Source organism: Oreochromis aureus, linkage group 23 (genome assembly GCF_013358895.1).
Source record: "Oreochromis aureus strain Israel breed Guangdong linkage group 23, ZZ_aureus, whole genome shotgun sequence".
NCBI lineage: Eukaryota > Metazoa > Chordata > Actinopteri > Cichliformes > Cichlidae > Oreochromis > Oreochromis aureus.
This window is the reverse complement of record NC_052963.1, coordinates 42,469,343-42,496,975: the sequence shown is the minus strand read 5'-3', so window position 1 is coordinate 42,496,975 and position 27,633 is coordinate 42,469,343. Positions and strand designations below refer to the sequence as shown.

General features: G+C 41.1%; 1 protein-coding gene across 5 annotated transcripts; it reads right to left on the bottom strand.

Moving 5' to 3' along the window:
- Window positions 1–454: 454 nt before the first annotated feature.
- On the bottom strand, window positions 455–27,496 carry ap3d1 (adaptor related protein complex 3 subunit delta 1). 5 transcript variants are annotated; one of them, XM_031725785.2, is made up of 35 exons: window positions 27,109–27,492; window positions 23,641–23,736; window positions 22,717–22,797; window positions 22,421–22,501; window positions 22,194–22,301; window positions 21,907–22,036; window positions 19,650–19,789; window positions 19,442–19,515; window positions 19,277–19,326; window positions 18,836–18,885; window positions 18,550–18,598; window positions 16,607–16,752; window positions 16,136–16,284; window positions 15,791–16,021; window positions 15,218–15,449; window positions 14,935–15,080; window positions 14,580–14,721; window positions 13,456–13,527; window positions 13,253–13,328; window positions 12,866–13,065; window positions 12,496–12,569; window positions 11,308–11,331; window positions 9,821–9,989; window positions 9,496–9,639; window positions 9,014–9,067; window positions 7,125–7,235; window positions 6,689–6,844; window positions 5,932–5,979; window positions 5,496–5,516; window positions 5,000–5,189; window positions 4,405–4,493; window positions 4,071–4,156; window positions 3,600–3,721; window positions 3,332–3,411; window positions 455–3,230 (listed from the first exon to the last, which is right to left on the bottom strand). In XM_031725785.2, exons 1-35 carry the CDS (start codon window positions 27,202–27,204, stop codon window positions 3,135–3,137), a joined length of 3,813 nt encoding a protein of 1,270 aa, XP_031581645.1. In that variant the 5' UTR covers window positions 27,205–27,492; the 3' UTR covers window positions 455–3,134. The 5 variants fall into 5 exon arrangements, with proteins under 5 accessions (XP_031581645.1, XP_039463181.1, XP_039463180.1 ...); XM_039607247.1 differs by lacking the exon at window positions 9,014–9,067 and having other exon boundaries at window positions 27,109–27,496; XM_039607246.1 differs by lacking the exon at window positions 11,308–11,331 and having other exon boundaries at window positions 27,109–27,491.
- Between the last annotated feature and the right edge of the window lie 137 nt (window positions 27,497–27,633).

Genomic DNA, 27,633 nt, shown 5'->3' with positions numbered 1-27,633 from the left:
GGAGGTTGGCCAAGCGGCATTTTCGACAAAACAATCAAGTTTTTCATAAAACTTCAAACTGAGGCTTTGTCTGCTCAACTTTTCTCAACTCAGCTGCTCGCTGTCAGTCAGTGGGGGTCTCGATTACTTCTGCTGCCAGGCTAGGCTTGCTGGGAATTGAAGTTCAAAGCAGCACATCTTGCTTTATTGATAGAGACGTATTAATTTCCCAAGAACATATCTTCATCTACACGTACACACTCCAGGTTTCTATCATTTCATACACAGAAAAACTAGTTTTTTGTATGCTTATTGGTTCACTTTAACACACACACACACACACACACACACACACACACACACACACACACACACACACACACACACACACACACACACACACACACACACACACACACACACACACACACACACACACACACACACACACAAACAAAAGGACTACAGCATCTTCTTACAGCTTTTATTTTTATTTTTTGTTGAGTGGAATTTCTTTGAAGGGAATGTAATTTATGTTGTCCCCTTCTAAATATGACATTGTAGAGTTGAATATGAAGAAATAAAAAGACAGGACCTTGAAAAATCTGTCATATGAGAGTATATTTCAATGTCACAAGCCAAACTTGGTAGAATAAGTCACTACAGCTGAACCAACAGAGCATTAAGACAGAGCGGGTTTGCCTCTCAGTACACTGCTTCACGTAACCTGTTCTACTGTTATTGTGAGCCCCGTGTCCTCAGTGGTGCGACACCAAACAGAACCCCCTTCCTTCCCCTGTGACTAATAATTTAAAAACATTCAATGGTATCACTTCTTTTAATTGTCTGCACTTCGAATAGATAAAAACACAATACCATCAAAAATCGAGAATGGTCAAGAAAACCTCATTTTAAAAAAAAAGAAAAAAGTAGGAAAAAGAAAGGAGAAAATGGAATGACACATCTTTGTCTGTGTAAGCATGTCCATGGGAAAGAAAAAGGGAAAATAAAAGTGTACATTCCTAATCATGCAATATACAAATTTTAATCTAACAGTATGCACAGAATGATCAGTATTAGGACAGCGTGTGATTAGAGAAGTCGTTTCTCAGATTCATGGATATCATTTTCAGGAACAGGGCGCACGTACATAATTATTTTCTAATGACGTTCCTGAAAAACAGCTGATCACCTCTGATTTCAGACTCTACTACTGAAGATCTAGTGGAATGGCTGACTTGACCTTCAGGCCACAGACATCATTATCATATTTCTTATCTACAATAGCAGACAGATGTGGGCCTTACCAGTATATATGAACAGAGACGCTACCAAGTCTTTTTTTCCTTTCAGTCTTGCTACTACAAGGATTAGTTGAAGTGGACGGGGTGGTTGCTTTGAACGTGAATGATCCAAATGAAGACATCAAATAAAGTTCAGCAGGAAGTCGGGTGTTGTGTTTTCTTTAAAGACTCTCGTAACACACACATACACACAAAAAGTGGCAAGGCAGTTTCTGGAGGGAAAAAGAAACATGAGGGGATTTATACGGGTGGGTCAGCTGGCCTATTCTGTGATGCATGAGAGGGAGACGGGCGCAAATATTTCACATGAGGACAGACAAAAACTGCACTGCTGACAGAGGCGATGCTTCCTTACTGTGGAAGCCGTGTTGATTAATACTGACTCAGAGGGCACCTCGAGCCACTGACCAGTTAACAGCGTCCGCTTAGTAGTAAACGAGTTTTAGCAACCTCATATGCAGACCAGCAGTTTTAAAAGAAACAGTACAGGCAGGTTGAGAGTATAAGTGTGGTGTCCTTTAACTTGTCACAGGTTGTCTTTTTTCCCCCCTACAGAGGACAGTGATGTCACAGAGGACAGCTCTTTACGTCAGATTATTTCGTGAACACGTTGGCCAAGTGACAACCTGCCTTCAGACAAAGAACAGCATCCTGCTTTACAATATTATTACATCTTCTATACAGTAACTAAACCATCCATGTGTGGTAGAACACAGGTGGCTTTGTCAGGTGTAATAGAAATCTCACATTGCACTGGATTCGCAAAAGGAATGATATGTTCAAAGTCCTTGGGGGAGGGTCAATCTGCAGTTTAGCACTGTTAGATCAGTGCACTCAGGGGAGAGGTGGGGGCTCTACAAGACTTATGAAGTGCTGGAGTAGGTCAGACTGCAGGGCTAAGGCACAGAGCAAAACTACTGAACTACTGTACAATCACCCGTAGAGACAAGGATTCGCTTCAACTAAACACCAGCAGATCTGCTCTGAGCCTCGCCAATAGGCAAGTAGGGCAAAAGCACCCCGATACAAGTTTAAAACCCATGCCTTATTTGTAGCTTTGGTTTCACCTCTGCTCTCCTCTCACTGCACTTGCCCAGTGTCTGGTCTTCTCCAGGCACCAGGTCAGTGGTGGGTGAGCAGGTTATGACGCCCATCTAGTCCGAAAAAAGAGTCAATCACCTGATTTATCTTTTTTCCAGGCCTACACAGATGAGCAGCACACACAGATTTTAGTGAGCAGTAAAGAAGGAGATTAGATGAAGGCGCAGTCAGGTTTCAGACAAAGACAAAGAAAGAAAGAAAAAGAAAAGACAAAACAACAAAAACAAACCAAAGACAAAAACTTCAAAACAGTAAAAATACAATTCAACTATTAACAGCAAAAGTCCAGTTGTCAACATTACATGACGCGACCGTCACAGATTGAATTCCCGACAGAGTGGAGGGCGGAAAGAGACGCAGGAAAGAGCAGAGGATGCCAGGCGTCCAGAAACAGGAGCTCAGTCAGAGTCGGGGTGCAACAGGGCGGCTGTTTGAAAACTAGGAAGTAAAAATGAAAATTACACTGCAGAGAAGATGAAGCATGTACACAATGAGTCTGTAAAACAACATCAAGTGTGAGGAAGTGACCACAGAGCGCAGAGTGCAAAGAGGGGCAAAGTGTGGGGCGCTGGAGAAGCAGAGAAGGGGAAAGAAATCTTGCAAATCTGCGGACTAATAAATAGGGCGATACTGGAGGTGCCAGTCGCAGTGTTTCGTAACGAGATTATGTTGTGTTTCAGTGAGGGAGGGGCGGGATGGAGCGGTAGGGTGGAGGGTGGGGGTGGGGCACCCTTCGGCTGTCAGACACAATCAGCACTGAGAGAAGGTCTGCTTGATCTCATCCAGCACATTCCCAAGCAGCGTTGGCTCGTCACATTTAGCGTCAATGGACACAGTCTGACCAGACTGGGAGAGAGAGGGGGAGAGAAGTGGGGGACAATGTCAGTGTCACCACCTGAAAACTCTTTTCATCTTCTGTTTTACTGAGTTATGTTATTTTCGCTTACAGTTTTGACCAGTAGACAGACATGGTGACCCTGGATAGACCTGCTGTACATGGAGGCACAGGAGTCGATTCTCTCCACAACTAATCAAAGACGAGAAAGAAGCACAATCACAGAAATGCAGCGCATCAGAATTAATGTCAAAATTACCCAGCATTAGTATACTTTTCAAATATTCCCCTCTGATGATTGTAATTTCTCTTTGTAATTTCCTGCATGTGAAGTAGCACAGGTTTCAGGTCCCCCCAAAAAAGTGATAACGTAAAGGTACCAGAAAAGTGGTGGTGGAAGCAGATCCTGGCCAGAAGGTGATGGAAGGGCATGTTAACTCCCTCCAGTCTGACAGAGCTGCTCTTCAGATCTCCCGACTCCAGCAACTTTGCAAACGCATCACTGAGAGAGCAAAAGAACAAAAAGAAGTCGATTTTAGATTTCTCCATTACTGACAAAGATTCAACAGATCTGACAGATTTTAATGGTTCTTGATCTTTTTAATTTAAAATTTCACACAAGCTCCATCTTAAAACAAGTGCAAGTGAAATTTACTGATATTTATTCTTCCTCAAAGATGGCCATTTTCTACTGCCATGCTTAAACCACAGACTCACCACTCAGTCTACAAACTCTCCCACTCCAAAGATTTCTATCTGGAAACACTTTGAGAGGAGTTTCAACAGCTTCTTTAAAAAGTTTAAATGACTCACTGAAACTCTGATATGACTGAAGGAGTGGCATAACCAACCTGTAACAAGGAGTAGTGATCAGGTAGGAGGTGCAGGTAAAGTGCAGTTTGAAATCCAGTTTCTCATGAGTGGAGGAGTCCTCGTTCTGTGGGAATGGAGCAAAACGGCACATTAAAAAAAAAAAAAAAAACAACCCCAAAAAACACCTGTTTGATTCCTTCATAGGTCTCGGAATTAACTCATCTGCTACTACGCCAACTTGAGTATTACAAATACAAAAGATTAATTAATTAAGCCACAGGTTTAATATTAACGTATGAAAAATCCCATCAATTTTGTCTGCGTTTCATTTCTTTTTAGTATACACGGCACTTGTGTGCTTTTCCTACTAACCTTTACAATAAAGGTGAGGGTTCCCTTCAGCTTCTGCGGCATTACGATGCTCTGCACAGTGAAGACAAATCGTGCTTCATTGGACACTCCTACAAGAAAAAACAGAATCTCTCAGCATCAAATTATGGAACTCAACAACTTTAAAAACTCATATAATACAGTTTTTTAAGTTGCTGCTTGAATCATCTGTAACTCAGTAAAAAGGATGGACATTTATTCTGAAAAGCCCCTCTACAATTACCAGGAAAATGCTTGTTTTATTTATTTTTTTAGTAAGCCAATATTATAGCAAAGGATAAGTATGATGCCCATTTCCAACCCCATATTTTCCATCTTGGGTTATGCTAGACTAGCTTCACATGGTTTAAGTAATACTAATTTATCTTATACTGGGCCTCAGATAATAATCTGCCTGAAAAAAAACCAAACAAAACCCTTTCAGCTCAATTCAACCTCAGTTTAAGCTAACTTACTTCTGATTGGATGCCCCTCCAAAATATGAATAATAGAGATTTAAGGGGGGGCTATGGGCCTTTTAATTCACAGTCGTGGATGAATCGATTCATACACGGGTTTTCATTAGATAATAACTGACCAGGGGGAAGCTGGAAGGGGACGGTGAGGCCATCATGTGGACCTGATCCTTCTGGCCTCTGCAGCTTGGAGTTCAGAGAGTCCAGCACATTGAACTCCATGGATTTGAGGAAGCTGTCACTCTTATTTTCAAAGATGACAGACACTACCACCTGACTGCCATCCTGCAGGTTCCCCTGGATGTCACACACCTTACAGGGAAGAGAGAAAACAAGGAAAGTGATAAACGTGGATTTTGGAACAGTGAATTACGGTCTCATCTTTCCTCTCTTTACACAGTGTTAACAAGGCAAATCAGAGTCATTACCCAGATCCAGAGCACACATCACCATTTCCAAGAAATGAACACAAGGAGATAATCACAAGGACAGAATCATTCTCAGAAACTGAGCGCCGCTGCGCTAGAGAAACATAAATTAGTCTGCCCAAGGAGGAAGGCCGGTAAAGAGCAACGAGACCAGAGAGAAACACATCTAGGACAAAACTATAACCAATACCTGATCAGCATCCTCCATCATCTTTAAAGAGAGGAAGAGAAAAAGAAAAATCTGTATATGATAGGGTTTTTTTGTTTTTTAACCAATTACTCCACATGCTGGATCTTGGAAACAACAACAATGCTTCTCTTTCTCAGCATCTAGAAAGAAATGTGTGCTATAATGTAGCAAGAAAATGATTTTATTTATTGTCTTACTAAAGTCAACAGAAGAACCCAACATGTCTAAATAAAGTAGAATATTTATCACAATCTGGTTCACTTGGTGCATTTTAATTAACAATGCAAACAATTAGATTGGAGAAGGCGTGAGGAGCTTTGGATGCTAAAAATTAAATTGGAGATGTTTTCATGGCCAAAATGAGACCGGAATTATTTTAACAAATTGAGAGCAAAACAAATTTCCAAAGCCTGGCATCGCAGTCATCATCACTCACCATCTTGATGTAGGAGTTCTCAGCCAGCAGGCAGTAATTGGACATGGGCTGAAAGGAGAGAAGAGCTCAGGTCAGAGGACGCATTCTCAGTCACTAAGCATGCTAACTAGGCAACAGGAGCTCCTACCTAGCTGCTGTATAACAAGGAAGGCAGTGTGTGTTGGCAGCAGTAAGTGGGTTTACCCAGTGGAGCTCAGATGAATGATGATAAATTATACTGCCTACATGCGGCTTTGAGTTATTCGTGTCTTTGAGGTCAGTAAGCTTTTGTTTGTCTGTTTTTAATCCCAGAGGAATGACACTAGGATGCCAATTTGATTTTTACTTCAGTCATATCCTCTCTACTTTAACATCCACCAAATGCTAAAACCAAAGAGTGCTGTACATAATGTTTTGTTGTACATATCAATATGGTATTGTACATACCTATACATCTATATCATCAATTCCTCATGTATATACTGTATAGTAACCAGTTATCCATCCCCAGTTTAGTAAATATTTTATTCCAAGATCTTAGCGCACTGCACATTTAAATATGCTATACAAATTGCTATTGTCTGTGTCATGCTTTTATCAGTAATGTTTCTTATCTATTCTGTTAAGTAAATTGAGAGCAACGAAAAAACGAATGAGCCCCATTCTTTGTACGTGTACATTTTGCTGTACCGATTCGGATTTAGGAATCATAACCCATAGTTTACAAATTAAAAATAATGATTGGTTAAGTTTAATGTTGTGGTTGTTCAACACTGACTGGCAGAGGCTCCTCCTCTTCGACAGTGCCATTCTGCACCGACTCCTCTCCACCTCCATCGCTGTGGTGGTGATGGTGATGATGTTTCTTTTTCTTTTTCTTCTCCTTCTCTTCCTTCTCTTTTTTCTGCTTCTTCTTCTTGTGTTTGGAGGACTTCTATAAACAAAAACCCAAAGAGGGAGATGGAGATAAATTTCCTGAATCAAATGTTTATTCGCCATTGAGTGAAATTCTAATGAAAATAAAACGAAGTGTCAGAATTACTCCCCCAGAGCCCACAGAAATTGGCAGGTCTGCGACACATCGTTCACACAAATGTATCAGAATTAGAGTTGCCAATTCCCCGAGTCCAGTCGGGGTTATTGTGAACTGGAATCTCGAGCAGTGCCGTCAAACTTTGCTCCTTCCAACTATTGCCTCGTCAGCGTTAACTCACACTCTCCTCCGTCTCGGTGTCTTTGGGCTCATCGGGCTCAGAGTCGGCCGCTGTGCCAGCAGGCGCCTCGGGCACGGGGGCTGCTTCTGCTGCTGCTACTGTTGCTGCTTCCTGTTCAGATACACCAGCACGCCACCAAATAAAACACACAAACAAGAACAACCACAGCGTTTAACACATGCAAAACTTTCTACCACTTCTGTGTTGACAGAGGTAAGTGAGGTCAGTGAGTTCACTCAGTCATTCATAAGAGAAGTCATTCATGATCACCTGCAACCTACTGAGCTGAGTGACACCACACACAAACATCAGATACAATGAGCCAAGAGTGTTGCATGGAAGAATGCTAAACATGATCATGTTTGTATGTACCTCTACACCTACAGCGGTTTTGCTGTACAACTGCTGGATCCACTGCACTAACCAGCTACACTGGGTGCTGCTCGAAGGCTAAATATATGCAACAGTATGATCTGGGACGCTGGTGTGACAGCCAGAACAAAAACAAGCGTTCGACGAAGACATCGATGCATATTACTGGGGCAGCTTTAACTCTTGGGCTGACAGTTCAAATGGTTAATAACAGAAATGCCCAAAGGGAAAGTTAAAAGGCCTGACAGATCTGAGCGTACAGTCATGACGGAGCCAAACAAAATCTTTGCTCTCATCTGGGTTACATGTATAGCTAAGGAAACAGTGTGCCTGTTATTCAGTCTTTTCATTGAACAGTCAGGATGAAATAGTGGAGCAACTGAATAGCTTAGCTTATTTAAACAAGCTGGAAATGGTGTGAGAGCGGTGTCCTGGTATGACCACAGCCCACATAGATTTAATTTAAAACAGCTGAGAAAGTAATTTTTCTATTATTTTTTTTTAATGAAAGAAAAATAAAGGGAAGTATTCAGTTTAATGGGTGCCTCTCACGGGTTTCTTGTTGAGTTTTTCTTACCAAAAAACATATAGTCTGTATCCCGAAGGCCTCACATGAGTTGCTTTCAGCTTTGGATTAGCTAGCTGTGTTAATCTCTATGCATGCATTCTTATGCAACACAGTCATCAAAAAGTCTGTTAGTAAAGGTGAAGTTTAGCAACTGATTTGGGAACTTCTACTTGATTTTCAAACAGAAACAAAGATAAGCATGGCCCCACACTGCTATCATGGAAGAAGGGATAATGGAGAGTGGATAGTGTGCTCATACAGTGGCGACGTAAGAGGAAAGGACTCTAGGCTAATTTCCGGGAAGCCGTTTACCTCTCTTCTACCCCTGCTGTGCTGGTGTCCAACCCAAAATCATGAAAAGCTATCCCAGCAATAACTGTTAGCTGAAGCTCACATATCCTGTCTACCACTAAAATGACCCCAGCTTCTGTTTGGAGTCTTTTTTTGTGTGTGTGTGTACTGGATGTTTCACACCAGCATGGGTACCAGGACCACACTGCTTTAAAAGACGTATTAGTGACATTTAGTGCATTGTCACTTCTTCAAAAATAAAGAAATCAATAAATAAAAATCACAAAAAAACAAAAACAAAATAATAACGGTAATAGCACCCGCTTTGACATCATGGCTGACACAACACAAGGCAAGAAGAAGTGCGAGACAAATACAGATACATACTGTGTACACACACATGCTAGAAAGCAGAAGGGTGCTGGAAAATGAGAGAATATAGTGTCGTGAGCCCTGTGAAAGAGAGGCAGTGTCAAAAGATGCGGAGGGGAGGAAAAAAAAGGAACAACTCAAGGGCAACAGAGACAGAATGTATGGTTACACCAATGTCTGAGGCAGGTTGATTAAAAACTGTGTCATGAAACTGAACAGATGTGGGCAGGACAGGGTGAGAGAGACAGAGAGAGAGAGAGAGAGAAGAAGAGGGGCGTGACTCAACCTGGGTGTTAGAGGGCACTGGAGCATTTGAGAGCCAGAAATCCAGGTCCGAAACCTAAAAGAGGAAGGGAGGGAGAGGAGCGCGAGGAGGTGAGAGGGGTGAGGGCCAAACAGGTTCTGTGTCTTACTACTATTCATGAAAATGGATACAGAGAATACACTGTCCTGTTTCATGAATAAATCAAGTATTTGGCAAGAGACTGCACAGTCGGCTACGAGGAAACTGATACTTGATCGCTATAGGCGATTGAAAGACAGGCTGGGAAAAAGCAATGGAAGCGCCGAGTTAATGAACATGGTAAAACGTGTCTGCTTGCATTTAACCATTTGACAGAATTTGTGGAGCACTCCTTAAGGTATCCTTTAAGCTATTTTAAATATAATTTCATAGATCTGGTAATTAAAACCAGTGTTTGGATGTTAGATACAAACTGCGGCGCTGCGTAGGAAACATCCTCGGTCCAACATGTTATAAAGGCGTACCTCAGCACTAGTTGAAGTGGGCTGCGCTTCCACCTCCTTCGTTTCTTCCGATTGGACCACAGGCTCCTCTGCCTGACCTCCAAGAAGATCCTCCTCCTTTTCTTCATGTTTGTGTTTTTTCTTCTTCTTCTCTTCTTTGCTCTTCTGTGAAAACAGGAGAATATATTCCAGTCAGTGTCAGTCGGGTTAAGAAATGCAAACACTGAGTCATCAAATTGTCACGGGGCAGCTGACAGCACAGTGCTGTTCTCCCCTCGCTCTGAGCGCTCCGTGAATCTGACTTACGACCAGAAGGTGGGGAATGTTTCCAGCATCTTAACCTCACCTTCCTATCCCTCTCTTTATCCTTCTTCTTGTCCCTCTTTTCTTTGCTGCTCTTCTTCTTGGGCTCCTGTGGCGTGGCATTTTCTGCCTCTCCATCCTCAGCCGAGCTTTTTGGAGCCCCTGCTGCACGATGTGACCTGACCGGTAGCTTCTCGCTGTCTGCAAGCGGCCTGCACAAACAAAACATACAGATACATATTTTAACTCTGCACAGATAAGGACTTGGGAGGTGATTTTGATCCTCCTGGGCTACATCATCTGAAAGATGCATTCCTTGAGTATTAATTGTTAAAGGTGAACAAGGCATGTAGGGTGCAGCAATCCACAATTCTCAAGCACATGTTCTGCACTGTGAAGCAGCCAGGTCTCATTCAAAGCACAAGTCATTCCTCTAGCAGAACTCCACACGGTCGATCTATCCTAATAATGTCCTCCATACTGAAGTGATGAGAGCTGGTAAACTTATTTCCTAAAAGCCGGAAATTAGGAGTTAGTAGCGTGCACTATAGCCCCCTGTTGGAAAATCTTTATATATAATATAAAATCTAATATAGATATTATACAAAACCATGCTGTGACATCCGTCTCCAATTTAAGTAAATTTTCTTTTTTGGCTTTATTCTTTCAGCTTTAGATTCCTAGAATTAAGTAATCTTGCTTTTGTGGTGCCATTTTTCTTTTAGAATTACAATCCAAAAGAAACAAATTCACATGTGGAAGTCTAAGTAAACATTAATTTATAAGACCAAAACTGTTTACAGCCTGTCCTGCATTATCTCATCAACACATTATTAAAACGATCCACATTCTGTCGTTGGCTTAAGGCCACATCTTTTTCCACTGAGGGCAGGCAAAGCGTATCCACTCAAAAACAGCTGGAGACAGTCTGAAGGCATGCCAAGTCTACTAAACTCAGCTGAGCAGATCTAAGAGAAAAGAATTAGACTATTGCGTCGAACCCCTGGGATAGGTTTCTAAAAGCATGTTGATGCCGATGCCCAGTACAAGAAAAAGAAGAGCCAAAATGCTTTTAGGAAACTATTCTGGGAATTTAAAGGGTGAAAGATTAAGTCATGAGAACATCAGCAGCCAGATCTTATTTTCTTTCTTTCTAGGAAATCATTTTGTTTCCTTTTCTTTAAGGACAGATAAATCAGAACTGCTTGTTCAGAAACAGAGATGCTGATATTTTCAAGAACATTAAAAAAAGAAAAAAAAAAGAAAAAGAAGAAGCAGCAATTTTAAGAGAGACGGGATACTACAATATCATTATGCATCACTAGGTCAAACTCTACAACTAAAGAACAGATCGAAGGGAAGAAGAGCAAAAAGAGGAAGTGGACATTACAAGCTTCAGATAGGTAAGGAACAGACAGCTATATTAGTTGAAAAGAGCAGGACGGCTACTTGGAAAGCAAGACAGAGAGAAAGACAAAGGTGACCTGTGCACAGTCAGAGGTCAGGTCCTATGGCTGGGGTGCTACTCACCTGCGCGCAGTTGTTTCCAATAAGCTGCCCACACAAAGAGGCAGTAATGGGTGTGTGTAGGCACAGAAAAGAGGAAGCAGAAAGCAGAACGCCATGAGGAGGAGTGCGAGGAGGGAGAGGCCCGGTCACACTGGCTTTAATGCTGTCACTGGAAAGCTTCAGGAATAAATGCTAAAACTACACTTTCATGAAATGTTTGGCGAGCGACACAATTTTCATCTCTCTGCCTCAGTACAACAAAACAACAGGTTTGAAACGAAAGAATTAAAATGCAATTTTTAGGTTAAATTTGGAGGATTTAAGAAAAATATTAGCATTGTATAAAAATGACAAAGGCCACTGTGGTCAAAGTCCTCCATTTTCATCAACTCAAATATAATTGGACAACTTGACATAATTGCAGGGAATCAAAGTTTATGGCTTTTTTTTAAAGACGTTTTTGGCTAATCATGTGTCTACATTGTGGAGATTAGTGTCTTGCCTGGATGCTGTGATGTGGTTTTTCTTTACCATGGAAAGCATCCTGCGATCATCCACCACTGCTGACTTAAATCGCGGCCTGGGCCATGTTTGTGACCTCACAGGTGCTTCATTTTTTTCTGAATGTTCCAAAATGCTGATTTGGCCACTTCTTATGTTCCCACACTCTCTCTAATAAATTTGTTTTATTTGTGCACCCTAAGTTTGGCTTGATTCATTTGAAACAAGATCCCCTTTGAGAACGGCATTTGCATTTGAATGAACTGCTTCCAAATGCAAACGCTACACTTTGAATCGACTGCAAACCTTTTACATGCTTAATTAAAAAAAACAGCCTAAATCTGTCCACAAAACAGCCCCAGATGGCACAGGACTGTAAATAAGCTACATCTGGCTGTTGATACAATATCTTTGTTCAGCCACTTGAATTTAACCTCAAAGTCTGCTTTTCAGTTTGACTTTGATAGATTCCTTTCAAATAGCTCTCTGTTGAACTCACTATTCAGTTATTTTCTGACCTAACTGTATTTCAAACTAGAAATCCTCCAGCTTTAAAACAAGATACACAACACAAACAACAACTTTGGGCGGAAAATCTTAAATTTCAGTGCCTGGCAGATTAGTTTAGATATAAAACTGATGACTTCAGCATCTTCAAAATCAGCAGTTAGAGTGATGAAGGTCGAACACATGTAAAATAAAACTCACTTGTCCAGGTCGATGTCCAGGGCTTTGTGAGGGTCATTGGGGTCTTTGTCATCATCATCGCTGGGTAAGGCATTCTGTAGGAGAATGAATAAAACACAAGAGATTAGCTGAGCTACTGACTTCCAGTGATCTTTGTGATGATACAGTAAAAATATATTTATAAAAACATGAGTGAAAATGATTTTCCTTGAACATGTCAGTGTAAAATAATTAACATTAACTAAATTCAATAATAAAGTCATAAAACTTTCAACACTACATAGAAAGAAGGACCAGGCGGGAAAAAGAAGGTTTCAACAACAACTTACAGAATGTTTTAAATTTAGTATTTGTATAAAGTCGTCTTCCACTGATGTCACCACGTGCCTACCTCTGGCATCTCCTCTGTAACAATGTCAACCACATGTGCAGGTGTGATGTCCTCCTCGCTCTCTGGGCCTGAGTCATGTTTCTTCCCTCGCCCGCTGCGTTTTTCTTTCCTCTTCTTCTTCTCCTTCTTCTTTTTCTCTGCTCTCTCTTTCTGCCGACGCTCCTCCTCTAGTTTAACGTATTGGTCAGACATAGGCAGACCTGTGGGGCGGGAGGGCAAGTTGTAGCTAAGGGTAACGTTGATAATTTTCAGTATATGAATAGAAAAATTGTGACACAACAGTATGTTTTCAAGTACGGCTGCACTTAGATTCAGGTGAAGTTATGATAGTGATATTGGGGTTCCTTTTTTTAGTTTTTGTAGTAATACAAGGATTGCGTGTCCCACCTGGGACTTTGAGAGGCACGCTGAGATCAATCTGCACAACTGGGATGTGTTCCACTCCTGGAGTTTCCTGGTACACCTACACATAAAAGAGTTCATTTCAAAAAGGTTTTTGCCATGCATGAGCCTAACTACTTTTCCTCAATACCCTGTGCAGTGAAAATGACTACCAACACAAAGTAATTACTGAAGACAGGTGAGCATACCTTCTGAGAAGATGGAGAGGCCTTGATGTAGAATGGGTTGTTGGCTTGCTCCTGCTTTCTGGCTTCTCTCCTCTGGTAGTGGAAACAAGATATATAATATGAATTCATGAACAGCCTACATCACTTATAGCACGAGCTGGGATCCAAAGGGGAAGCCAGATTTACTAACTGCGAGTCTGAGGAGGTTAATATTGATTCTGAATCAATGGCAACATTAATAAACAGTCACAGAACATTTTATCACATATGTTACCGTTCTTTTTTTTTTTTTTTTTTTTTTTAAATCAGTGATGAAAAACCCTGAAGGCTTTGGCATATAACAACATTTAAAGTGATGTACCGAAGCATTAAATAATTCATATCCAAGACTAGAAACAGTGCTGGCAGCATCGTCGGTCTGTCACTTTCTAAAACTAAGATCAAACATTACATTGTACAATTCTGCTTCAAAGTCTTGATGCGTGTCTATGACTGCTACAGATCAGAAGAAGCGCAGACGGTGGGATTTCCTACTGTTGGAATTAGTGCTTACAGGACCGGATTTGTCCAATCTGCAGACAGTTTCCTCCCCAACCTCAAACCTCTGTCTTTGGTGGCAGAAGAGCCAGAGTGCAACACTCGGAACAAAATTAATTCAGACACGAAAAGTTCTGTCAGAGGCGAAGACGGAAAACCAAATGTCAATTTCCCCTGATAAAGAAAGCACAAGTCAACCGGTTTTAAGGCTTTTTTAAGGAAAAACATATCCATCTGCTGAGGTGGCATTAACATCTCTCTTCCTCTTTTCCTCCATGATCACTTTAAACCATACTCTACTCTTTCTATTAGTCAGCATTTTGTAAAAGAAAACGGTATTTTAAAAAAAAACAAAAAAAACCCACCAAAAATGATGAAACTTTTACAAATCCTGTCCGTTAAAACAACAACGAAAAAGTCAGAGTCGTGTACTGTTTTTGTTCTATGTTCCATCAGTTAAAATTGAGAAGTTGCTTTGACACAAAAAGGTCAAACATTTCAAACCTCAGATGTTACAAGCTAAAACAAAAAACAAAATTTCCACATAGAGTTCTGTACCATAACTGCTCTTTGCAGTTTATCAATGATACAAAGACCAACCTACGCACCCTTGCCAGCTCTTTCTCGTCCACCTCTGTGTGACGGGGGCGTGAGTGTTTGGGCTCCTCCTTGGTAAAAATAGCCTTGGGTTGCTCATCCTCAGACTCGCTTTCAGAAGGAGGCTCATTGATCCAAGCATCCAGGTCCAGCCTACACACACAAACATGGTTGTTGCATTCCATTATGAAAAACTCAAAAGCAGACACATGCAGCATAAATGCCGAAACGTTTTAGTTACTCTTGCTGCTACGCCTCAAAGGTGAGAAACAAAAACACTGCATTTTAAGCAAAAAGATTATAAACTGTAAAAATATGTGATATTGCAGTTTTGTTTTGTTTATCTCATGTGCTGAGACAACGTACCCTTCAGGAACAGGCACTTTCTTCTGTGCCTTCGGAGCTACAGGATTGAGTTCTCCAGCAAACAACGCGCTGACTTCTTCTGCTACTTCTACATCCTTCTGCTGCAGTTTCTGGATGTACTTAACTAGCTGCAGGATGCAGGACGCCTGAGGACAAAAGGAGAGGCACTTTAGATTGCAGGTATTTATCCGATTTGTATGCAGTAGGTAACCTTGTAATCTGTGAAGCATTAAAGGTCAGGTTCTGTAAGGACTCTGGCTCTTTCAGTCCTCATTTATCTTACCCTCTCCTGCACCTCAAGGTTAGCGCTCTGGACAAACAGTGGTAGCCTGTCTATCATCAGCTGGCTGGTTTCCTGTGCAGCTGTGCTGTCTGTGTTCCCCTCTTGGTTCTTTAGGATGGTGGCAAACAGCTTGGCTGCATTCTGCACATATACAGCCTGGATGTGACCGGGTAGGGTCGCGACCTTAGGACGCAGCATGGCCTCCAAAGTCTGCACGGGATTCTCCAGGTGTCTAAAACGAAGGGAAGATTTCTCTTTTTTCAGGCTTGGAACTCTCAACCCTCAGGAAGGTTCCCAAACAGATACAGCAGTACGGTGTTTGTGTTACACACATTTGTGACTGTGCAAAATAAATACACACAACACACTACATGTTATATGACTGCATTAACTCTGTCCTGACTCATCTGTTCTGACAGAGTAAAACAGTATTTGCTCTGCCCTGAGGAGCTGCAGAAACTAATGTGAAGACACACGTGGTCGGATGCATCAGTCTCTTTTGTTTGCCAAACCTTTAGCGTCAGGCAGAGAGTTTAAATATACCAACCATACTGACTACTTCTAATGACTTACTCTGAGAATTCCCCACAGATCCAGGCTGCAGCGTACAACACTTCACAGATGCCGTTTCTCTGCATGTTGCCTGTCAGCAGGTGGGCGTTGTCCAGCAGGGTAGCCATCTGGGCAACGGCAAAGGCCCGGATGGCTTTAACTCGTATGGCCACATCCAGCATCTGAGAGGCAATGAGGTGGCCGTGCCGTGTGCCCTCTAATCGGGTCAGCTCTACTAGGATACTAATGTACCTGTTAGGCAGACATGGAGAGGGGTGTATATAACTACAACAAGTAGCAAATGTCAAGCAAACTGACACACCTCAGAGTGAAGCACAGGACAATGCTGCTGGTAAGTAAACTAACCATTCAAAGTTGGTGATATACTGGTAGTTGCTCTGACTGCAGATGTCAATGATCTTTGTGAGCAGTTCATCTCTGTAGGTGGTTCCTTCTGCTTTGTCTACATGTATCATCAGCTTCTTCACAATCTCCATCAAGTTTTTCTTGGACACCTGCAGAGAGCAGAACCCACAAGTGACCATAGAGAATTATTACTTTACTAGATCAAACAGCACCATTTGCAGAGTTTTATAGTTGGCAGTAACAGCTTAAGGCATCTATTGTACTTAACACTTTAGTGTGTGAGTGCTAGCAAAGCCATTTTATTACACCCAGTTAAAGCAAAGTAGTTACAACGAAAGTTCTGTTTTTTGTATTGCATTGCACCGTATTCTTTAGACTAGACTGAAACAAGCATAATCTGGATCTAAAAATATTCAACATTAGTTTTCATGAACACTGAATAAAACAAAAGTCAAAAGTTTGGCTGCATACCATGCCATAGAGCAAGTCCAGAGCTCTCAGACGGATGGACTCATCCTTGTCATCCAGACACTGGAGAATGAGGTCTTTATGAGACTGCACCGACTTGGGGTGGGTCTTCAGGATCTTCGACATCGCCAGCAGGCCCAAATACTTCACTACAAAAATACGCAAACACACACTACCTCAGTGTACTTAAAAAGGGACATACAACGCGTTACCAAGTATATTTTATTCACCTTGCTATATGCCATCACTCTTAAACCGGATTAGCTTTACATTACTGTGACTGCAGTAATAATCATATGTATGTAATAATTATAATACACTACAAACTCTATGTTCATCTTCACTTCGCTAATCTATAAAAAAATAAATAAATAAAATAAAATAAATCACACGGCAAAAACAAAACTAAATCAAAACAGGAAAGAAACATAAAACACACAAAAAGATGGAAAGGACACACAAACACACACACGGGACAACACACACACTGGGACACAGTCTTGTTTTGCTTTATCCTTTCTCATACCCCTGGCAGCTCATCCCAACCAACTCCCCCCCGCCAAAAAAAACACTTACAAAAAAAAAAAAAAAAAAAAAAAAATCTGCTGAGTCATGACTTTTCTCAGTCTTCTGACCTGACGGGGACTAATTGCTCTCAGGTTCTGTGATCAATAAAAGGGTGTTATAGTGACCTTGGACTGGCCTTGGATCAGTGAAGCTGATCACTGCAGTGCTTATATTAGAGAAGTGACCACTGATGTGGACTTACAGTGGACGTTCAGGGATGTGTTGAACAAGAAAAGGCTACGCAGATTTTTGAAACTTATATTTCTTTTAACATATGAGTTTTAATTGTGACCTTTTTGGTTGCTAGCATGTTGCCATGGTCACCCTTATTTTGTGTGAAAGAGGCAGAAGAAGATAAAGCACAACTTTTACTTTGAAGGTGAAAATTCTCCATTTTCAGCTTGCATTGCATTTTGGAGATTCATTTAAGCTCAGCAAGTATTTATCAATAATATTAATAACTATTATCATTATTACTATTATTAATGCTGCCAACCCTGACTGGTTGGCAATAATAACCCAATAATAACACATGCCTAAATGTGACTGAACCCTTAGTTACCTGCACGCCATCTAATGGCATCATCACCAAAAAGTATGTGACCTAACTTTTACTCAGTCCTAATTCAACAAGTGTTCTACATGAATTTACTCAGGGCTTTTAAGTGGGCCCCGAGATTAAATACTTCACCAGTTAAGCATCGTCACAAGGGAATCGCTACATATTCACAGCTTTACTCACTGATGTTTTGGAAAGTTTTATACCCAAGTATAACTGTGAAACCAAACAGGGGCACAGCAGTGATCAATAAAAGGATAAAACATTGAACCACAGGTTCACAGTCTACTCTATTAAGGCCATGTCCACACTAATAAGTTTTCCTTTTAAAAAGCACGACTTTACGCCTTTGAATACTCACTATTACAGTGATTTAGGACCGATATGGGAAACATTTTAGAGTGGATGTAGCCTATGACCAGGAGTCTACAATTTACTTTACACATGCACAGTTATCTACGTTTTAAGATCCAGACAACTCGAATACCTGAATGTAGAAATCTAAACTCAAGGAGAATGTAATAACAACTTAGTATAACAAATTTAAGCCCCTCTAGAGTGAAGCAAAGAAAAGTTAAAAAAATAAAATAAAATTGGGCAATTTTTTGTATATATTCTGTTGGAAACTGGGTGGATGTGACTTAAGTGCAATGGTATTCCAAGCAGGACGCCCAACTGAGAGTGAAAAGGTAGTAATGTTCGAGTTATCCAGAGTCAGGAGGTCTACGTTATTGTCGTCTAAAAGGGTGGACTGTTCCATAGTCAAAAACACGCAGACAATGAGAAAATGACACACTGCAGGCATTGACAGAGGGCTCACAGTTCTGGTCCGAGTCTTCTATCAGGATTCGCAGTTTCTGCACACAGAGCTGTGGGAGAGACAAAAAACAGAGAGGGAGAGGGGCAGATCTGTTATCACCACGGAAAACCTTTCCACACCAGGAGTTTTGTGAGACTTTCTGGCCTGTCTGATGGCTGCTGTGTTTCTACTTAAGCTATGTTGGATCAGACGGCATGCACTGTGATTCAACTGGAGTGGAAAGGGTTAAAAATCTGTGACTAAACACATGAAGATGTTGATGAAAGAGAGGAACTGAGGAGCTTACCTGGATACTAGCACTGTGGTTCGGCATCCCCGAGGACAAAGAAATCAACACTGTAATGTAGCAGAAGGAAACAATTACATCTGAATGAGAACAATTTTTTATGAGCAAGTTTAAAAAAACAAAACAAATAAAGATCAGAACACGTGAGGAAAAAGACCTCTGCTAAATCTCAAGGATGTTTAAGTGCCAGTATACAAGTTAAAATTTAACTTGTACAAATTCCACTTATTCATTCAAGCTAAGAAAATGATGTTTTAGCACACAGGAGGACTGAAAAGAGCAAATACAGATAAGACATTACACTGTATTTTTTGAAGATCAATGTATAAGCTTATTTCTCAACACAGAAGCAAAAATATACTGAAACGATGAAATAAACATGGGGCTGGGGCCACTAAGCTAAGTGAGATTTGATGTGACCCACAGAACAGCTGTACTGACCTGCAATCACAGTGTTGACACATTCATACAGCAGAGACATGGCAGAGGTACTGTGAGAGAAAAACATCAGGATGGTGAGAAGGTTTAGAATTGTTATTGAGCTGTTTATCAGATCAGACTGTTTTACTGTGTATGGGAAATATAATAAAAGAGAATTTCTCTCACCTGTGGATTAGATTTGTTAGAGGTTCAATCAATTTCTTCCCCAACCGTGGCTCCAACGGTGTGAGCGCACCAAACTACAAGATACACAGAATTTCTGGATTTTGTTTGTCCACAATCACCTTTCAGAAGCTGGTACACTAAATATATAAATGTATATATTTAAATCTATTCAGTTACTAACTACTAAAATGTAAATGTAAAGTCTTACCAGCTTTATGATCTTAATGAGAACCCAGTTGTTAGTAGAGGAAGTCATGAGTTTGAAGAAAAGTGGGGCCAATGACAGGTAGTTCTTGGGATTTCTCCTGGCCAGCTCACATATGACATTTACTGCTGCTGACTGGACACCTAAAAGGAGAGAAAGTAACATCAGGAAACAAGTATTGAAAACTACAAAAGCTTAATTTCTTTAAAAGAACATTTAAAAACTATGTAGTGTGTTATTAAAGAACAAAAATGTAATGCAAAGAGTCCAATGACTGCAGTGAAACATACAAAACAAAGCATGTAATAATAAAAAAATGGAATCTGTATTGTCAACATAACTCGATAAAAAAAAGTGAGATATTAAATAGAGTAGATTAAGTAAGTATGAAACCACTGGCAGTCCTAGATGTGTGCTCTAAAACCAGAAGAGAGTCAGCAGTATTGTCTTGCAGTCTTGGAAGTCCTGGCTCAGTACCATACCCGAGCCTTCTTTAATCACATATTCGTTGCTGCTGAATAATTTATGAGGTTCAGTTAGGGGATCCGATGTCTTATATTGTGGACAGTCTTAATTTGTAATGCTTTCTGGAGTATATTTTATTGTAAAGGTTCTGGTGTTGCTAAGCATTAGCTACTTCTCCACTGAGGCTTTCGACCCCTGCAAGTCCAACTGTAGTGTCTTGGATTGCAGCTGGTGACTGTATCGCTTGCTTTGCTCTGATGCCTTAGTCAGCTTAGTGGAGTGACTCACAAAACCACTTCTTCATCTGGTGCAAGCTCTACTTGCAGCTGTTGTCCAATTTGCAGCAGATAACAATACAAGGACTAACATTCCCAGCTGGAGTCTGTTGGAAAGATGTGAGACTCATGGAAGCGGTAGCTGAATGACAGGCGGTGAAGTCCACCAGAATAGCTATTGCTGGTACGGAAACATGAGACGAGCAGGCCAACTTTGGGAAATTTACCAAAAAGCAGAAACCTGATAATCTAGAACTCAAAGCCAAGACAAAAAGGGCTAAAAACCTCCTGTACACACTGAGACCGGGAGGAGACCTAAATCCCTCAGGAAGATGCATCAGGATCGGCACGCGGTGTAAACATCTGACAAATCAAAATGCAAGGCTCCATCTGCTGTGGTGTACCCTTGTGAATTTAGCTGAAATTATGCTTCAGCAGTGATAAAGCCTTGGTAGTCCACTAGCAGTCCATGGACAGCCTGTCTGCTTGCAGAGAGTGTCTGCTGTGGATAGGGGCACTGTACAACATGTTACAACCAGTATGTGGGCGACTCTTGCTTGTTCTGTTACTGGTCCGTCAGCCAGCCGCGGAGAAAAGCAAAGTTATGACATACAAAATGATGAAGTGAAACCGAGTGTTAAAAACAATGAGAAGTATCCACTGTAGCCACTATCTGTACTTTTCATGCTGTATTTTTTGATCTTTAAATGTTTTTTCCACACACTTTCCATTTTTTCCACTCTTTCCATTCTCTGCCATCGATCCCATCCCTGTTCTGGCCCATTTCTCAACCAATCAGCATTTGACCAACACAGAACGTCATCCATGTCAAGCACAGTGAAGTTGGCCTGAAAACCCCTTTTCGTACGCCGTCCGTGGGGAAATAAATATTCCAGTATTTGACAAAACTGCTTTAAATGTATTACACATAAAGCTGAAAGAAGCTTTATTTCCTTGTACAAAGTATCCAAAAAATTGTGCTTAATCTGTACTAATTAGTAGATGAGTGTCTGTGTAAAGCACTCAGAGTTTACAGATACAGCTCACTAATAAAGCTTGCTAGCATTAGCTGAGATCTTAGCATGTCACCTTTTCATCTCAACGTTAACTCTTGGCTCAGCAATCCACAAACACAGCAGCCACCAAACAGCTGGGTTAAAATGTGACATCAAGGTGGCTTAGTCCACCATTTATATACAATGTACAGTTACTAACAACTGCACTTAAAAAAAATTACTTAAAAACAGGACCTTAAAAATACTAACACTGTCCAAATTTTTCTGTATTTTCTGTATGATTTTAACCAAAAAAAGATCACGTGCCGCTCGGTTCATGTACACAGAGGCCCCAAAAGTTCCAGCTGTATCTATTAAAGTTCAGTGAAAACAAAAGGTTTGTGTACATGGGGCACAAATCGAAATTTACTAGAAAAACCAGCAAATTATCTCTCTTTTTCATGACAGGAAATTGAGAAACAAACGTTCCCTAACAGGCTGGATATATACTGTGTTTTCTGATACCTGGGTCTGGGTCCTCGAGTTTCTCCTTGAGCCTGGGAAAAGCTGGGCGCAGGGACTCGGGATACTTGAGAAACACCTTATACATGATCAACACAGCTTTTTTTCTGATGTAAGGTTTAGTATGGGACATCTGCAGTAGAAGACAGTACAGACACATTTTTAAAGATTAAAAAAAACAAAAGTGGAATGACAGCTTATTTGACTGTGAGGTAAATGGTAACGAGGAAAAAAAAAAAAGAAGAAAAAAAGAGCAGAAGTCATGTGGGTACACCTCTCGACTTACTCACCAATGTCATGATGTCATTAGCTAGGTCCCGAGCTAAATCAGGGGTCACAAAACAAGAGAGGCCAGTGAGGGCAACACCCGTGTCATACTGGTTGGGGCTGCTGAGATCCTGGGAGAAGTAGATTAAAAAAAATAGGAAGAAAAACAAAAAAGAAAAAACATTAGCTGAGGGGAAAACTAACAGTAAGGAGATATTTACAGAGTTCACAAAACATGTGCATCGCTGACCTTTCGAATTTGATTGGTTGTCAGCATGATGACATCTGTGTTCTCATGAAAGCACTGTGAGGCTGCCAGGTAGCCAATCCTCTGTAGGAAAGCAAGCAAGCATAAAGAACATATTGCTATTATATTACATTACTACAAACATTCGTCAGCCTGTTGCAGCACCACAGAGGTCCACTTATACAGCTCACTCAGCTGTGACTACATCACTGTGTAAATTCTGGGTGTGCATGTTCCTTTCCATTTGCATTACTCTCTGTCCTGCACTTCCACGACCAATCCTGACATCCCAGACTTACCTTGTACGTGAACTTTGAGGAACTCATGACTTCAACGATGTTGAAAGCAGCCCAGCTGACGTCATAGCCCAGCATTTGAAGCTGCAACATGGAGGAGACAGACATAGATTGTGACTAAGAGGAAGAGGGGGAGCTAAGCTGCTCCGGCGAGGTACAGAGAGAGAATAATTGATTTGGGCTGAAAGCTCTGAAAGTGAATACTGATGCCGACCGCAACAAGACATCTAAATCTAAATGTGTACCTTGACTATAAATAGACGGAGCGATTTCATTTCAACGGGAATTGGACAATATTCTCAGTAAGTGCCGCTTGCTCGACGTTTGGCTGTGAAGTGACTAATCTTAACAAAAACAAGAAACACACACTCAGCCTTGAATGTGTTTTTGTAAAAATGCACTACTTTACTTTGCTAAATAGTAGCACTTCCATTTGATCTGATGAAAGTGTAAGAGGAAACAAAGCCCCTTGATTCAGCTTGTTTCTGTTTGGGTAGAAAAGATACTATCCACAGATTTTTGTGTGGTTTTCATCTACAGTGTCACAGCCAGTCGCAATTTTCCGTTGTGTGCATGTCAACAAAATATGCCACAATATGCTAGTGGAGCTGATTTAGGACAGATGAAGGATTCATTTGTGAATTAAAATATATGCCAAGTATTCTTGCACTACAACTACATGTTGATGGTATCTGTAATAGTTGTTATAAACGAAGTCTCGTCTGTTTCGTTGTGTTTTTTAGTTTTTTCTTTGTTAATTTTAGGTGTGCTGTAAAGAAAAGTACAGCAGCATAACTTGTAACTAAGCTACAGCCCAACGGAGCCACATGGTGGGCTTATGTATACAATAGCTCATACATATGTGTGTGTGTGAGAGTAGATCTGACAGACAAAGTCGGTGAATCAGTGGAGGGTGAGAGGTCTTACGTAGGTGAGCTTGCACACAGCATTGGCTTTGACAGCGATGTTGTCCTGCTTGAGCTCCTGTTTGATCTCATCGATGCATGTGGAGATGTACTTGGCCTGGGGGCAGACAAAGAGGAGGGCAAACAACAGACACCAGATCAGATTAGGTGGACTGATATCCGGAGAGGGAGGCTGCGAGCAGGCTGGAAAATTCTGATCTTTTTGCTGTCACTTTCCAAGACGCTAACCAAGAGCTGAATGAGCGTTTTGCCCAAGTTTAACTGCTTCTTTCTTTCTACCACTAACCTACAAGATTGTCACATGTGGCTTGATGTATGTAGGTATTTACAGGGCCAGATATAAATAAATTTTGATAAACAGTTCTGAAAATACATTCATTTTGAGCACAAAGCTCACACTCAGACTTGTGATGAATACAGAGTTGCCATTAATTTGGGACATCACACAGCAAATTAAATTCTTACACTGGAGCTGTTTGGCGTGTGGATTTATCCATTTTCAAATCTGCTAGATGTGTTTTCGGTCCACCACCCATACTAATGAACAATGAGGTCTGCATCCGCTCAGCTCTCTCTTCCACGAAAACATTATCTCAGCTATAATGACCAACGATAAAAAAAATTAAATTTAAAAAAAAAAAAATCCTACTCAGTGTAAAAACATTAAGAAATAATAACCATTTTTATATATCATTATTACTACAATTACACAGTTAAAGAGATCTTCAATTGTATTTATTATGTTGTAGGATGCTAGCATCAGTAGCACCATCATCTATATATCTGTTTATCAATGCATCCATCTATTTATCCACTTATCTTTAAATAAATTAGTTTTTTCCCAGAAAACCATTTCTAAATGAATGAATAACAATGAAATCTCAACTCTCACAATGACTGCTAAATCATATCAGTTCTCCTAAAATACTGGGAGCACATTTCATTCAACGGTGGAGAACAAACGGAGGTCAATTTTTTTTTTTTTTTTTTTTTTTTTTTTTTTAATTCCAGCAACCGGTTAACCATTATAGAAAGGACCAACCTTGCTAAACAAACACATACACATATAGCTCTGTAGTGTGTGAGAGGGTGCTGGTCATGTGTGTGCAGTCATGAGACAGCACAGTGACAGGAGGTGCTGTTAGAGGGGGCGGATTGAGCTCGGCTACTCCTGCTCCTGGAGAGATTGTAGCTATCAAGAGTGAAGGCCAGGCAGGCAGAGCCTGAACACACCATCAGCAAACAGACATACGCATATGCAGAGTGCTTCTCCATCACAATATTCTTCAGTTATCCATCCAGAACCAATTTAAATAACTGAAATAGTTGACATAAGGCCAACACAGACAACCTTCCTGCCAGTAACACATACTGGGGTGGAGATATATTTGAAGTCGTGCACTCTCCAAGAAACTAATGACTGGGCTTAGATGAAGCTAACTAGTGCTATATTTTTTAAAAATCTGATCACTATCACAAAGACAAGTGAAATTCATACTTCCAATCCTCACACCTTTATTCAATACGGCTGCTGTTCCAAAGACGTGGGAGAGACAGTGAATGAATGAACTGTGCAGAAACTTGCACAAACTCTGCACACATGTGTAAAACAAACAGCGAAACTGTGGGATGTTCGGCACACACTTCAGAATACACAGAGAGCGTATTAATATTTTAGCAAACTGCCCACTGTTGACTGGGTAACCACCACCTTATCTAGGCTGCCTGGGTTGGGTTTCCACTGGTGAACAGCTCAGACTATACAGCAAAGCAAGAGATCAAACGCTAACGTCCTGGAACGACAAAACTGACCCACATGCTTGTTTTTCCATTTCCAAAAACTCGAATACAGACACAAACAGTATTTGTGTCTTAATACAAGTAATATAATGTAAAAGTAAAGTATCTATAAAACTGGTTTAGTGCTTCTAGCTGAACAATACTGAGAAGAAATCAAATCTCAAAGTAGTCTTGAGGTCAGACGTGCCACCTTGACATTTGGCATCTTCCCTACAGCAATGATGCAGGTGCGCACACACAGCAGTACAGCTTTAAGCAATCAGGGATTGTGCATCACAATAAAAGCTACTTTCAACTGCTCCATTGTTCAAAAGGGTTTGCTGTGCATGTTTGATTTGGCAGATTTTAGGTGAATAGTTCACCTAATAATGGAGCCAAAGCCAATGTAGTTTTTAAGGAAGTTAAACAAAAAACCCCAAACATATATAGTATGTAACAAACATATATGATATGGTATATATGGTATGGTATGATATATTGTATTCTGGCCAGAATATATATGGTATGTTAGAGTTATAGATAAAATAGGGATATGACGTGCTTATTGTTTGTTTATGAATTTTACAAACTAGTTAACAAGTTAAGAAAATATCTGGTGGCTGGACCCAGGATGGCAGCCTTGCCATGCACTGGTGGAAACTTGGACACATTCATAAATATGCTGCAGACAGTCCTGAGAGTTTTGTAAACAACAGAATTGGAGCATTTTGCTTGACAAACTGTGTGATGACTATTTCGGAATTACTCCAAGCATCTTGTCTGAGACAGGCCAATATCATTATCTGGCTCTACTTCATACCCACCCTGCCTTACTACCTGACATAGCATTTCACAGCATCAATATGTTTAGATGCACCCAATGCAGAGCTTATAGGAGACATAGGATGATGTGACAGATGTTAACAGATGGCTAACCCCCACACACCCTCTGAGTGCCCCTTCAAAGCAAGATGCTTTGATGAGCCTGTCATCACCCACAGAGCTGTGGCAGGGATGAGGAGATGTTTCACGGGAGCTGCTGGATGACTCATTTCGAGATTATATAAAGGCTCAGATTTAATCTGCGAATCCAGAATAGTTACAACTAGAATTTTTAGGCTAACCCTCGAAACATTAGGCCTCTCTTCACCAACTCATCACAGCATTCATTCAGAGGCCAAGTGGCTGCACAGTCAACTCAAATAAGTGACTGCATATACTTCTCGCTAAACGGGCCTGACACTAAAAGCCATTAGCTCACAATATAAATGACAAGAGCCTAATTATCTGCATATCTGGTGTGCTCTCGGTGAGTAATCTACTGGTAAACTTTAATAATCTAGCGAGCTGCTTCCTCTAACTGCCTGTTAGCTAGACTAGCTAGCTGTCAGTAACGTTGGCAGCATTTTTCTATTAAAACACGAGAAGTTGTGTTTCTACCGAGTCAGTAACAGGTCGCAACCAATAACATGTTAGTAAGCAAAGGACAGTTTACCACCCAGCCAGCAAGGCAGCAGCGTTAGCCGCTGACGATAGCGCTAGCTGTCCAGCCTACCTAACGTTAACTTACCCAGCGCTAGCCCGCTGGTCAGCGATAACGGTAACGGCACAGTGTGTGTGCTGGACTTCTAAAAAACGTTAATGAACGTTAAGCTTAAAACACCCCGGTGTCACTGTTTGCTCGTTTTACCTCATCTTCCTTGTGATTCCTGATGCCACGTACTAAATCCTGGAGATTTTTATCGAACATCCGATCGATGCTCCCTTTGACAATCTTCAAAGCCATGACTGTCTGCGACTTTGTACCGCTTCTGTCCTGCGGGGCCGAGCGCCTTGCAGAGATCTAGTGGGTGCCGACCGACGCGCTACACCGTGTCTCATCCACCCGGGTACCGTGGTGTGCTGCGGGGTCCGCTGCTGTTTACCGAGCCCGGGCAGATGAAGTTGAGGCCAGACGGGGCCGTCCTGTGCTGTGCAGAGACGCTGGCAGTGTATCGGGGTAGGAAATGGCTGACAAAATGGCGTCTAAAGTCAGCTGACTTGGAGTATTATGCGAGATTCTCATGTGGGAATCAGTTGAGTTAAAGGTCTAGTCCCCCCACCCACACCCTCCTCCCCACTTAGCGTCTGTTGTGAGCCTGATGGTTTATTCTCTTAATCCTAAAAAAGTTAAACTCCACTGATATTTTAACCACTTATCAGAACACAATCAGTG

What these genes read in the sequence shown, in the direction of transcription:
- ap3d1 (XM_031725785.2), bottom strand. Translation starts at nt 27,204, where the DNA reads ATGGCTTTGAAGATTGTCAAAGGGAGCATCGATCGGATGTTCGATAAA. An exon ending in CAACCAATCAAATTCGAAAG is followed by an intron (nt 22,302 to 22,420) that starts GTCAGCGATGCA and finishes TACTTCTCCCAG; the next exon opens with GATCTCAGCAGCCCCAACCA. An exon ending in TTACAGAGGAGATGCCAGAG is followed by an intron (nt 12,570 to 12,865) that starts GTAGGCACGTGG and finishes ATTCTCCTACAG; the next exon opens with AATGCCTTACCCAGCGATGA.